The sequence below is a fragment of the Tauraco erythrolophus genome, chromosome 6, assembly GCF_009769465.1.
Source record: "Tauraco erythrolophus isolate bTauEry1 chromosome 6, bTauEry1.pri, whole genome shotgun sequence".
NCBI classification, from domain to species: domain Eukaryota; kingdom Metazoa; phylum Chordata; class Aves; order Musophagiformes; family Musophagidae; genus Tauraco; species Tauraco erythrolophus.
Window position 1 is genome coordinate 46,723,484 of NC_141470.1, and position 13,965 is coordinate 46,737,448.

A 13,965-nucleotide genomic window follows, 5' to 3' on the forward strand; every position below is an offset into this window, starting at 1 on the left:
TGGTTTGATGTGGAGGGGGTGGGGGTTCTGGTGGCAGGAGAGGGGTTTTGGTCCCTGTGACCTCCCCGGTTTTGGAACCGGGTTAGGCTTGGTTCTGGCCACCAGATCAGACTCCCATCCCCCTCAGGGTTGAGCCAATAGGGCGCCTCTGCGAATTGCCCTATTTAAGTCGGGACAAAGGAACCGGAAAAGGTGCTTTGCCCAGGATCGAGCAGAGAAGGGAGGAGGGCACTGCCCCCGCTCCCTGGCTCCCGGCCGGGCAGCTGCCTGCGTCGGGCCGGCGCCGCCCACGGAGAATGGCGGCGGCGGAGCCAGCTGGGGAACTCGGGGGCACCCCACTCCCGGGGTGCCCACTGGGCTGAGTTCACCTGGAGAGAACTGAGATCTGAGAGAAACAGCTGCATCAACACCAGGTCAGTGAGGATGGAGCGGGAGGAGGTGTGCCGGAGCTGAGTTTCCCCTGCGGCTGATGGTGAGATAGCAGGCGGCCCCCGCTGCAACCAGGACGGCCTCGGTGGAGCAGAGACCCACTCGCAGCCCGTGGAGGGAAGATGCCTGAGCCTGAGGATGGTCGTGTTGGGATGCACGACAAGGCAGAGAGGCATCTGGAGTCTGTGTGATGACCCACGCCGGAGCGAGTGGCAACAACTCCCTAAGTATCCGAGACTGTGGTAAAGCCCACACTGGAGCAATCTGTGGGGAAGGATTGTTTCCAGTGGGCTGGACTCACGCTGGAGAAGTTTGTGGATTTTTCCTCGTGGGTAGGGATCCACTGGAGCAGGGAAAAGGGTGTAAGGACTCCTCCTCCTTTGAGAGAGAAGCAGCAGTAACAGCACGGAATGAACTGACCTGTACTGCCCCAGTTCCCTGCCCCCTGTGCTGCTGGGGGGAGGAGGTAGAGCCGGGAGGAAAAGGAAAGGGGGGGGGGGGGAAGGTGTCAGTTTTAAGATCTGGTTTTGTTTCTTTCTGTCCTCTCGAGTAACTGGTTTTGTTTCCCTTTGTCCTTCTAAGTAACCATCAATAAATTGTTTTGCTTTTAAGAAAGCCAAGTCTGTTTTGCCCAAGACTATGGTTGGTGGGTGCTCCCTCTGTTCTTGTCTCATCCCTCAGTCCCTTTATTATATTCTTCTCCTCTCCACTTTATTGGAGAAGGAGAGACTGTGTGAGTTTTAGTTGCTGGATCAGCCTAAAACCACGACAAGACACCAAGGATATATGGGCACCAAGGATATATGGACACCAAGGTGCTGGTATGTGTCCTGTGCGGTGACCCTTGCGCATGCACACCTCCCTACCACTGTCTCCAGGCACCCCAGCCTGCAGCCTCCAAGACAATCTTTGCCTCATGTTTACAACCACGTTATCCCTTCCAGTGCTACCCTTCTTGCTGGTCCCAGCAGCACTGGGAGGTTTCCTGACTGGGTTTGCCAGGCACCCTCAACTCAGACTCATTGCAGCCTTGTTCCTGGTCAATGGGATGCAGGAAGGAAAGGGAGATCTTGCAGAGATAAGCCATTTGCTCCTCTGCTGGAAGGCACCAGAAATAACCCTTTCCATCCATATAGAAGAGAGGAAAGTGGGATCTTGCCAGGGCCCTCCTCCAGTCACTCATCTGTGCTTTGCCAACAGCCTGCAAAGCCAGAGCTCAGCTTCTTCCCAGCTCAGCTCCTCTCCTACAGCCAAAGGCCTCAGGAACCATCAGCTGCTGTCCAGCCTTTTGGCTCCCCTCCTACCTGGGCTGGCAAGAGAAGACCCCATGTAGCTTCTCCTACAGCCTATCAGCCAAATTGCTCACTCTGGATCCTAAGTGAAGTGCTTGGCTTCCTGTCATACTGTCATGCTGTAACAGCAGAGATGGGAAAAGCACCTCAAGGCAGCAGGCCATCTGCACAACAGTACTTAGAATCATAGAATCATAGAATGGTTAGAGTTGGAAGGGACCTCAAAGATCATCTAGTTCCAACCCCCCTGCCACGGGCAGGGAAACCCTCACTACACCAGGTTGCCCAAAGCCTCATCCAACCCGGCCTTGAACACCTCCAGGGATGGGGCATCTACAACTTCTCTGGGCAACCTGTTCCAGTGCCTCACCACCCTTTGAGTGAAAAATTTCTTCCTTATATCCAATCTAAATCTCCCCTCTTTCAGTGTAAATCCATTGCCCCTTGTCCTATCACTACATGCCCTTGTAAAAAGTCCCTCTCCAGCTTTCCTGTAGGCCTCCTTTAAGTACTGGAAGGCTGCTATAAGATCACCCCAGAGCCTTCTCTTCTCCAGGCTGATAGAACTTCTCCAGCCCTGCTTACAAAGGAGCACACGGACACACAAATCTCTGGTTTGTGCTTTTTCCTATGCAAAACCATCTTCCTAGCCAACTCCACGTTGCCATCTCCCTCTGCTCCTCTGAGCCTCTCCCTGCTCCAGAAAGGATGGAAAACCAGAGCAGGCGCTGCAGGTCTCTGCTCACTGACCTGAGTACCTGCAGCTGCTCTGCTCTTTCAACTCCTATTTGATGTCTCCAGGTAGCTCCTCATACCCGTAGCACTGTCTGCGGCCGCATAAGGGATGATATCTGAGCACCAAGGAGAACAGAAGCCATTGCGTTGTTGAAAGTTCTCCCCCAGGACAATGTGCAGAGGTTGAATCATTAATTAAGAAAGCATGGTGGAAAGTCCCAGCTAAAAGAGATGAGTCATTGGATTGCCAGCTCTGGGTTTGCATGGCTGGGGCCCAAGCTCCCTGCTGCATCTTTGAGATGACACCTCTCAGCTTATCATGAATCACGAGAAGGGAACCATAAAATTCCACTTCAGTCAGAACATGTTAAAACACAAGCACTGTGGGTCCAAGAGATGCCAAATAAACATGAACTGGAGAACAGTGGAGAGATGGCACTATGGATGGATGAAGATGAGCACTTCCTCATACAGAGCTGAGGGACCGCGGGGGTGAGAAATGGATAGACCCCAGCAGTGTGGAGCAGGCAGGGCAGCCTGGCAGCATGGACAAGTGACGCAGCTCAGAACAGAAGGAATCACTTTTGTGGCACTCTCCCACTTGAAAACAAACTGAACAAGCTGACAACCTTCCCACATGTTTTTAGGGCATGGAATTTCTGTTGCTACAGACTACAGAAGTGTTTTTACATTCACACTTAGCAGAGCAGCCACACAGGTCCTTACTGGCTCAGTAAGACTTAACAGGTGAGTTTTTTTGTGCTGGCCCAACCATGCCTGACTATGCTTATCAGCTGAGCCGCGTAGCCCAGTGCGACCTGGTTTTCTCTCACTCCTGATGAAAGCACAGAGATTTTTATAAGTCGCATTCTTTGCAGATCTGTATCAGGGAGTTAGATAATTGTATTTTACTTGTGTAGATAATTACAACTCTGACAGTGGATGGAAGGAGAGAGAGATACGAAAGCAGCATCCTTACCTTGGCAGTGGCTCCGGTTCAGCCTCTTGTATCCCTGGGGACACTCCACCTGCCCGTTCTCAATCACAGGGTGCGCTGGAAAGACAGTAAACAGTGTGGGACGTTGGCAGTAGAGCCAACCATCAGCGCTCTACCTTCTCTCTGCCCTCCTTGCAGAGGGGAGAGGGTCTCTAGGTCTGCCTTGGATAGACCTCTGATGACTCCCAGGGCAGAGGAAACAGTGGGAGCAGCCACATCTCCCAAGCAGCATTTTCTGCTGCTTGGCAGGTGCCAGCCTGGTGACCCACAGGTGCTGCCAGTGCTTCATATCTATCACTGTGTCACCTCGGCTTCTCCCAGGCCAGCTTGAGTAGCCAGGTGGCACATCACAAGGCGGATCTGAGTGAAAGGAATGACAGAGGTCCTTGACGAGATGCTGAAAGAACAGCCCAGGGCCTGCTTATTACATTTTCCCCCTTTTTTACTGCATGTGATTTCCTGCCCTGATCACTCTCATAAAAAAAAATTCAAATTGCTGCTTAAAATAGTTTTGTGGATTTCAAAATGGCCTATAACCCACACAATTAAATGCCTCCAAATTTTTTTAAAGCAAGTAAAATGTGGCCCATAAATTCCATAGAGGCCAAATTTAGTCACCGTATTTTGGAGCAAGGGAAAGGGAATCCAGGAGGTAGCGGGTTGGGAAGTGAGTAAGCACGGGGTGGGGTAAGAAGAAGGATGCTTTGTCTCTGGATGGGATTTTCCCAGGGTGGGGTTTATTTTTAATTTTCTGAACCATATGCTTGGAAACAAGAAGTGTGTGTAACAGCTAAGCGACTGTCCAGCCGTATTCCCACTGCTCGAATTCCTCCTGCCTGGCATCAGTAGCTCACACCCCAGTGCCACACGTGGAAAGCCCTCCATGGCAATAGCTGTATCAGAGATCTGGCAAATTCCTAACGCATTGCAGCTTTCGAGAACCAGGCACAAATTGAGACCATCCTCGCAGCAGGAGATGGTCAGAAAGAGCCTGCAAAGGTTAAGAATACAAACAATGTGCTGGGAGCAGAGAACAGCCGTGTCCGTAACTCTTTGTCCTGGACACGTTGACCCTATAATGCAGTTTAAAGCCATTCTAGGGCACTTCTTGAAAGGCAAAAGTTAGGGACGAGCCTCCCAGGAGAAAGGCACTTGGGAAATATAAGACGGGAGAACAAGAAGCTATTCAGCAGCCTGTGGCAGGAAGGAGAATAGCAAGCCTGGTTTCCCCAGGTGCACTGAATGAAGCTACAAGGTTTTCTGGGTGCAGAGAGATCCTCAGCGGCTGATGAAAGATGAAAAATCTATTCACCCTCTTCAGTTCAGTCATTAATTGTAAGCAGGAGATACTTACAAATATCTGGCTGTTAGGGGTGAGGGGCTTGCTGGTGACACTGGGAATCGCTGGGTACATTTCCAACCTTCTGGGAAGGAAAAAAACAACCTCTGGCTCACAGGCTCCAGGCTCAGCACCCTCATGGGATTCTGGGACACACCACACGGCAGCCTGTGGGCTTGGGGCTGCCGACGGGCATTAACTGTGCTTGGAAGCATCTGTCAGCCTCAGCATGACGTGATAACAGATGCTCAAATGAAGCAGCATCGTTATGTACGAGCCCTTCAACGGGGAGCCAAGCATGCTGGAGATCAAACCGTGACGATATGTGTCAGAGCTCCACTCCCTCTTCTAAAAGCCTTTGCAGAGAAACAGATCCTGCAGCATCCCTCCGCCAAATGCCGCTGGGGAGAGGGCAAGGCACAAAATACCAGTGATAGGGAGTGAGTATGCAAGTCTCGTGCCACCTCAGCACTCGCCTGACTCCAGCCTGTAGAAACCTGCAGCTCGTTACTGCAGCAAAACACTTGTGAGGCTGCGGACAAACGTCTTAATTTTGCAAAGCAGCACACATTCCTTGGAAAGAATAACCGTAATGTAATGCGAGCAGATCTCTCTGTACCAAGGGGAACCAAGACAGTTTCTGAAGTACTGGACGGAGGCTGCTCTCTTTCTGCCAGGACCTGGCTGCAAGGGAAGACAGTGTGTGGCTGCAGGAGGATGTAAGCTATTAACTCTCAGCTTTGTACTTGGTTACTCGAGCAGAGGACCATTTCCTTCCATGAGCTCTGATGTTGCCGACTATAGCAGTGATGGCCAAAAACCCCTGAAAAAACAGCCTAGGACACCTGAATTTGCTGCAAAGGGGACCAACATCCACCTCTCTCCCATGCAGCCGGTAGGAGTGAGAGACTGGTTTGGAGGCTATTCTTCAGGAACACAGCAAAGGTGACACTGTACTGCTGATCTGATGATGGGAGAGGGCAGGAATCTGTCAGTATCCACAGCCGGAAGGGTCCCAGCCTCCTGTGTCTGTCTCTCTGTCTACTCCCTCTCCAGGAAGGGGTTCTCCTGGAGCCTGAGGCTGGAGACGGAGCAGCTGAGCTGCATCTGTCACGCAGAGGGATTTCAGGCTTGCTGAACGTGTGATTCCAGAGCCTCACCTCCCGGGCACTTCAGCACCATAGGCACTGCACCGAAGCGATGTTCTCACCAGGTACTTGCACCCCAGGACTCTCCCTTGGCTCCCTGCAGCGTCCCCTCCTCATCAGCCCCACCAGCTCTGCTTCATGCCACCATCCTGTGCTGCTTTCTGCAAGCTCTGCAGGCAACACGCGTCCCCATCGTCGTGGGCTCACAGCCCACGTGCAATAAGCTCACAGATCCAGAAAAGAGAAGGTGAGCAGGAAGCAGCCACCACCCAGGACTCCCACCAGCACCTTTGTCCCCAGCTAGAACAATACTCGAGCACAGCAGAATGAGAAGGGAAGCGACTGCACAGAAATCAGGCAGGGGGATGCTGCAGCCTAGCAGGATGATCTTTAAGCAGCCAGGCACACTTTAGAAGTTGTCTTGTCACTTCTCAGGAGATGAGGCATTCCCCAAGGGCCCTGGCTCCCCAAACTCCGTCTGAAGATGGGATGAAGAAGCTCAGGCTGATGGTAAAGTGGAAAGAAACCACTTCTAGTGGTGGTAGCCACAAGGGCCTGAGTGAGGCAAGGTTCATAGGGTGAGATAATACATCGCCTTAGGCCAGCCAATATCACTGTTAAAAGGGGAAAAGGCGAGCCTGCGGTCAGATGAGAAGTGAGGAAATGCTTGGCTGCTGAAAGCTAGCCCACTTCTTTGAACTCTTTCCATTTATCATACAAAAGGCATTATCACTCTGAGAAATCTTGCCTTGCCACTTTCAGGACTCACAGACATTTCTGGAGACCCTGGACCAGCTTCACAGAAGAACCCCAGTCTTGGCTGGACACCGGGCATCTCCCCGTGCCTGCAGTGGGCACAGTGTGTGCAGTCACGAGAGTGGCTGTGGTGCTTCTGCTTGCCCCAGGTTTTCCAGCATGTGGGAAATGAAAGGAGCCAGTGTATATAGTCTTGTGGCACCTGGAATGGTGGGGCTGGTGGACACAGTCAAACCTCATTCTAGCTTAGTGTGAAGCAGAGATGATCAGCCTCTGCTGCAGAGAGGACTTCAGCTGCTGAACTCAAAGGCAGAAGAGCAGAGCAACTCCAACCACACAGCAGCTTCCAGAGAGAAAACATATTGAAGATGCTTTATCCCTCTGGCTGTGGGGATAAACTGAGTTCCCAGGTAGAATGGACAAGAGGAGAAGGACACAAGTCCTTCAGTTCATCTGTCATGACCACTCTCCTCCAGGTGGTCTATGGTAGGCAGGCTCCTGCAAGACTTTCTCCAATGCCCCAACAAAGGCTATGGCAGCAGGGGTGGGGAGGGCATGCACCAGCACTGATGTGCAGTATGAATCAGCTCTCTGCTCTACTCATGGTCAATAAAGGTCTTGAAGGTGAAAAAGAAGCTTGAAGGTAAAAAAAGATTCCAGTAATTACTGTTGGCCTTTGGGGTAATTTCAACAGACAGAACCTCATTGTGCTCCCACAGTGGCTTCCAGCTGGTACAAGATACCTCTGTACCTAAAAAAACCCACTTTTGTGACACTGTACTGCTGTGTGCCAAGACCACGATGCTGCACATGAATGATGGGCAAAAACAAGCACTCTGCATAACAAGGCAGTCCTGAAAATGCTGTGCTTCCCCAGGTATTGCTCTCTGTGGTACTGCCACAACCTCCAGACGTTTCAGCTTCTTTCCCCACCTCCAGCCCTTCTTTACTGTCCTGGACAGACTCCCTGTGGTGCATGGTAGCAGAACCAGCCCCTCTATAGCTTTCTTCCCATGTTTCCAGTTTTTTTTTCCCCTATATTCTTCCTTGATCTGATCACAACAAGAGCAGACCAGGGGGCTGATTTTCCAGGAGCTTCCTGTAGTGGTTTCAATGCCTGCAGGCACAGCGCAGGGCAGCGTGCAGCTTGCGGAGCCGCTTGGCGTTTCTGATGACGGCTCCATGGGTGAGCTGCCACCCCTCTCGTGGTGGGAGGTCTGCTTGGGGAGTGCTGCGGACGCCAAACCAGACATTACAATATCCAACTTTCCAGTGAAATTCAGACTTCTCTCTAGGACAAAAAACTTGAAAAAACACGGGGAGTGGGAATAAAAACAAAACAATAGCCTTCAAAGACTTGTTTCTTAATACAGTTAACACCCATAGGCAGGAGGAGAGAAAGCAGCCCAGGAAGATCTGCAGTGAGCACAGCCGGTGGGTGCATAGTCCAGCCCACGCTCAGGGCGACTGCAGCCTGAAATAAGGGACAGCGGGCAGTGAAAAAACAGCACCTGGAAGATGCAGGTTTACTGCTGCAGCCAGAAAGTCTCCCAAATCCCCACAGAAAGGTGAGACTTGTAGCTCCTGTGCAGTAAGGAAGAGGGTGTCCATCACCGGTATGGGCTTCTTCTGGAGCACTGCTGGTCACAGAGCTGTGTGGTCTCAAGGACAAGGAGGAGGTGGAAGGGGAGGACCGTGACCCACTTCCAGGCAGATCGCCTCGCCTTGCCTTCAGAAAACACTCTCCGCTACCAGTTTCCTTTATCCTCACATGACTGAGGAGGGCCAAGGCTTCAGGGAAACCAGTGTCCCAATCCACACCCTCCCTGATGTCTGTGTCGACCTGCAGCTTGGGTCTTACTGGTTTTAATTTCCATGGACCATCTCTTGACCTTGTTCTTCTCCACAGACCACTGTACACCCTAAAATAGTATATGGTCTGGCAGGTAAGCAGGAGTAGCTCTGCCCAGCAGCGTGTCTGCTACTAGCCTTGCATTCTGAGCCTGCCCCGCGTTAGGACATTGCTTCAGTGCAGCTTCCTCACCAGCACTGCTCAAATACCCTGCTGGTCCTTGGGCTTCCTCCCAGCCACATCCAAGTGTCTCTCCATCAGCTGCTTCCTCAGCCTCTGATTCGCTTTTCCCTCTATCAGCGTTCTATGAGTTTTACCTCCCAGCTCCCATATCCTCCTACCTCTCTGTTCTAGCCTTTCAGTGTGTGCTCCAGCACCTCCTCGGAGTACTAAAGACCCAGGAGGGTCACTGGATGTCTCCATCTGATTCATCCTATCTTGCAGCGCAGCACATTTCATCCAGACATCTCCGGTCAGAGCTGAAGGACCGCAGCTGCACAACAGCGTGCAGGTGTCCTGCCACTCTCCAGGGCCCTGCCTCTGGCTCATCTCTTTCTTTCACAGGTTGGGTGACAGCCTTTGCCACAACAGCTCATGGAGTAAGGCTCTCCCCTTTCTCCTCAGGCTGCCTGATCCCATCTTCAGCTCTCACTTACATAAGCAACAGCAAATTCCCAGCAACTTCTACTACAGCCTGCTTGAATATCTCTGCGCCACTTGTCTGAAGGGGCCTAACAATATACACCCTCCTAGTAGCAAACCAGGCAGCCAAAAGCCTGAGCAGAGCCTAAGGAAACCTCTGAGACTAATGTAACACCTGCTACAGAGTCCTGGCCAGGTCAACTCCACCTCTACCTTAATTCTGAATCCATCTTTTAAGATAGCCTCCTTAGGATGCAGACAAAGCATTCAAGTGCCTCGGCTTTTCTGATGCTGGGAAAACCACAAAAAATAGCAGGGATTGGTCACGGCGGGTTCACTCGGACAGATGCCTGCCTCCGATTCTTCTTCTCCTCTGATGTCTTTCCGCACACAAACACGTACCAAACATGAAAGCTGCAGTCGACGGAGACGTTCGGACGTATCCAGACTCTACTAACAATCAGTGTCTCGGGCAGACAGTCAATCCAAACAAGTTCTCCATTTGTCTAGCTCTTGCCTGGCTGCACTTCTGTACATTCATAAGTGTTTACACTGAAATAGCTTCTGCCATTTCTGTCTCTGGTTGCTGGAATTAAATTCCCAGTGCTGTCAAGTCTGCTCTGGTGCACGCCTCTCCGGGACACATAAGTGCAAGGAGAAGTTCTCTCCGAAGACCACAGTGCCAAGAAGAAAGCTGGAAATATCCACTGGACATGTTATCTCTGTGCACAAGACATCAGGTCACTGAACTACAGCCCAGTGACTTTGAGTGAGCACAAGACAGGCCAGAAAGATCAGGAGACAGAGGGGATGTGAGTGTGGGACGTGGTCTACAGGCAGGAACCATGTGGAGCGATACCTTCACACGGGACAGGCGTGGACCTGGGAGCCCTGTCAGAAGAGGCACAGGGCAATGGCAGGTCACAGCGCTTGGTGGCTCCTTTACAGCAGTAAGATCATGGAGAAAGGACTGGTTACTGTCTGGGGTGAGATCCCTTGTCTGTGAAGACAGCATGCCAGAGAAAAGCATACCAGCTGCCTGGGCTTCTTGCTTCACAATGGCTGGGCTCTCTTAGGCTGCCTCCATGGAGTGTCTGTCTTGCAGCTCCCTTCACTTGCTTGCACTGTGTGGTCTCCTGCATGGGGGGCTGGTTATGGGGCAGTCAATCGGAGGTAGCTAAAGGAGGAACATACTTGCACATGATTAAAGAGGATGAAAACAGCCCCTTCAACTAGTCCGAATTCCTGCCAAAATCAACAAGAGCCATTTGGTCTCCAAGGGGGAACTTTATCACCCAAAGACAGAGGGACTAAGAATGGGATTACCTTGTGGCACAGGAAGACAGAAGACCCACAAGGATACATTTTTCATATCCTCATGAAATTAATCAGAAAAAAAGGCAGACAAGCATCTGTCCACTCAGTGAAGACCAGCAGCGACAACCTCCCTTGAGTTTCAGCTGCTGCTGGGACATAGGGCACATGCTGAGCTGTAGAAGTCAGACCTGCTGGCAGCTAGTAGACGTTTCTTAAGTGCATTTGCTCTACCGCCTGGCTGACTGCAAGGAGCACATGGGCGCATTTTGTGCCTGTTTTCATGTCTTGGAAGCCTGTGATTAGAGACACATCAGGCTGCCCTGGGAAGTGGTTGAGTCACCATCCCTGGAGGTATTTAAAAGACGTGCAGATGTGGTACTTAGGGACACGGTTTAGTGGTGGACTTGGCAGTGCTAGGTGAATGGTTGGACTTGATGAACTTAAAAGTCTTTTCCAACCTAAACATTTCTATTATCTAAGTCCAGCAGAGCAAGCACTGCTGCAGCTCTAGCCACTAAGTGATATCTAGCACCCTGGCATAGAGAAATAGAAAGGAGGTGCAGAGATTCTGCAGTCACCTGCAGCATGACTGAAGTGTTAAGTGGCCCCACCACTTCCTAATGGGGGATCACAGAGAGACAGGGGGAGTAACAGGGAGACAGCTGTGAGATGGAGAGGAGAAAGCTGTGACCGGGATGTGAAGGTTGGGGATGAAGAGGAGGGGGCTGACGTCTGTGTGGGGCATTTCCTTGTTTGTGCTGAACCTGGAGACCTTGTGGTTGCCCACATACTGCATGCGCCTGAGGCTCCCCTGGGGCTGGCACACAGACAGATGAGGGCAAGCAAACAGCAGTGTGGCCCAGGGCCATAGCAGAGCCGTGCAGAGCAGGAAGATGACAGCAATCAGAGCTCCCCAGATCTGTGCTGAGTTCCAGGATGCTGACAACCTCGTCTGTGATTGCAAGGAATTTGGCTTCAGCCGGTTCTACCCCTGGCTGAGGAGGAACCGAATCGAGGGAGGACAACGAGATGCACATAGCTCTTGGGAGCGTGCGTGTGAGCGAGCGGGACAGCCTGTGTGCAGAGCTAGAAGGCATCAACATCACACTTGATTGCACAAAACCTGCCACCTTGGGTACCTCTGCTCTCCTCAGGGTTCAAGCCTCCTGGACCGTGGGGTCTGTTTACTTTAGTCCTTCAATGCCGTGAAGGCATGTGAACAAGCAGCCAGGCAGTGATGAAAGGGGGCATGCAGGTAGGGCAGGGGAGAGGTGAGCAGCTCCACACACATGTTGCTTTGGATATGTGCACCTTGCCCTGCAGCGGACCTGGTCAACACCAGCTGCTGGTGGGGCTGCCTCCCTCTAGCCAGGAGTCCTTCAGCACAGCCCCTCCACTGCAACATGGGAGAGGGGCTGTGGCGCAAGGGGCCGTGCCCGTCACAGAGCACCCCGAGCAACGTGGTCGAGGAATCCCTGTCTCCCACTGGATCGGCCTGTCCGGCTCCTGAGCACAGCAGAAACAGGGCTGGACGCCCATGCCCCTGGAATGGACCCCGGGTGCACTCCTGCCAATTGTTTGATGTAGTGTTATTTCCAGAGCCCCTGCCAAGCCCGTGTCGGGCCCGGAGCAAGCCCGTAACTCTATAGGGCTGAGTCTGTAGCCTCCTCCACCGATCTAGGTCTGCACCTCCTAAACCCACGGCCACTCTTTTCCTGTTTCTCCCTCCAAGCAGGGCTGGCATGGCGGGAGCCACTGGCTGCACCAGGGTTTCACAGGGGTGGTTTGGGAAGAAAGCGATGAGCCTGGGGCAGCACCCTAATCAGAGCACTCCTACTGCAGCAGCAGAGCAGGCATGGCCCCACGTGCTGCCCTGGACATGCTGCCCATCCCCAAGGGCCTTGGGCAAAGGAGAGCCACATGGAATGGGACATGTGGCTCTGCTCCATGCCTCCTTGGCAGTGTGAGGCAGCGAGAGTGCGGGCGGTACCTCGCGCCATCCCCGGCGTCAGCAGCACTCACCTGGCCGGGGGGGACAGGCCAGGCACCAGTCCACACCCCAGAAGAGCCCCACGCTGCCGCAGCAGTCCTCCAGCTTGGTCAGCCCTGGCAGGGGGTTGGTGCACTGTGGAGAGAGGACCAGAGGATCAGGCTTCTGCGGGACAAGGAGGGGACACGTGCCCATGCGCAGCGACTGGCCAGTGCAGGGGACAACAGTTCAGTGTCAGAGGCTGTCACGCTCTCCTGGCAATGCTCCCCACTGGGATGTGGCAGGACCGGGGATGTAGTTTAAGACAGTAAATGGTTGTGCAGAGAGAAAAATATCAGACTCCCTCAACTGCACCCCTCAGAGGGGAAGGGGACATCAAACAGAGCAGGAGACAAATTAGAGATGATATCACCCGGCAAAGGCCCCACATCAGCCCTGCGCCTGGCTGATGAGCCAGCAAATTGGGCGCACCCGACCAGCCTGGTGGGGAGCTTGCGGCCAGGCACTTTCCTCTGCTCAATGAGTCTCTCCTTCCTGCCCCCCTCGCCCCCCCCACGCCCGGCAAGGCCCTCTGGATTACAGGCTTCCCCATTAGAGTGGAGCTGCCGCGGGGCTGGACTCCGGCCAAGCGTGCGTGGCCGCCTGCCCAGCGCTCGCATACCGACCGACTGGGCTGCGGCTGAGCGACGAAAAGCAAGTGCTTCCCGCCGGGCTCCTCGCCCTCTCTCCCGGGCACGGCATCACCCCGGCTGGGTGAGGTGTGAGCACAGCAAGGGTACTCCCCGCCGCCCCCCTCACCAGAGCATCTCCCACAGCCATCCACGAGCATCTCTGTGCACCATCATCTGCTCCCAGGGGCAAAAAGGACACAGAGCTGCCATCTCCCCATGGAGGAGCAGGGCTTTTCCAGCCCCAGGGTCTGGTCTCCTTTATTTTTGCTGAGAACGTATCCCACTAGAAATGGCTTGGATGAGAGCAACTGAAGAACGGGGTGGGAATCAGGAGTGGCCCCCCCAGAAAGGGCTGGGGAGCAGCGGGGAGGGGCCAGAGTCCCAGGACGTCCAGCTGGGGGTCTTGCTGAGCATGAGCTGCTCCAAGGGAGCTCACAGGTGTTCCTGTGGGTGCCAAAAACCTCCAATGCTTTTCCAGTGACGCAAGAGAAACATATGGGGAAAGACAAAATAAGAAATTACGATGACTGCAGGACAGGGGTGAGAAAGCCCCTCACGTGCGTTTGCTTCCCAAGCCCCGACCGAGCTGCCCAGGAAGGCGTCGTTCCATGGAAATCAGACTTTCATTTACTGTCTGAGAGGGAAAGGAATTTTCCTATATTTTATACGTTTCCTACAATAATCGCAAAGCGTGGCTGTAAATGTTGCTATAAATAGGGCACCCTCTTTAAACGAGACTGTGTGTGAAAGCCATCAAGTCTGGGCTGTGCTGCCCCAGGGCACAGCCTGCGCAGTGC

At 53.1% G+C, this 13,965-nt stretch overlaps 1 protein-coding gene across 3 annotated transcripts in view; it reads right to left on the reverse strand.

Moving 5' to 3' along the window:
* Nucleotides 1–13,965, reverse strand: part of LTBP2 (latent transforming growth factor beta binding protein 2) — a 75,377-nt gene that overhangs the window by 23,381 nt on the left and 38,031 nt on the right. For all 3 annotated transcript variants that reach the window (XM_086614015.1, XM_086614014.1, XM_086614012.1), the window contains 2 exons: nucleotides 12,530–12,632; nucleotides 3,436–3,510 (listed from right to left, as the gene is read on the reverse strand). In XM_086614015.1, coding sequence (XP_086470141.1) covers nucleotides 3,436–3,510; nucleotides 12,530–12,632 — 178 coding nt within the window. The remainder of the gene's footprint in view (nucleotides 1–3,435; nucleotides 3,511–12,529; nucleotides 12,633–13,965) is intronic.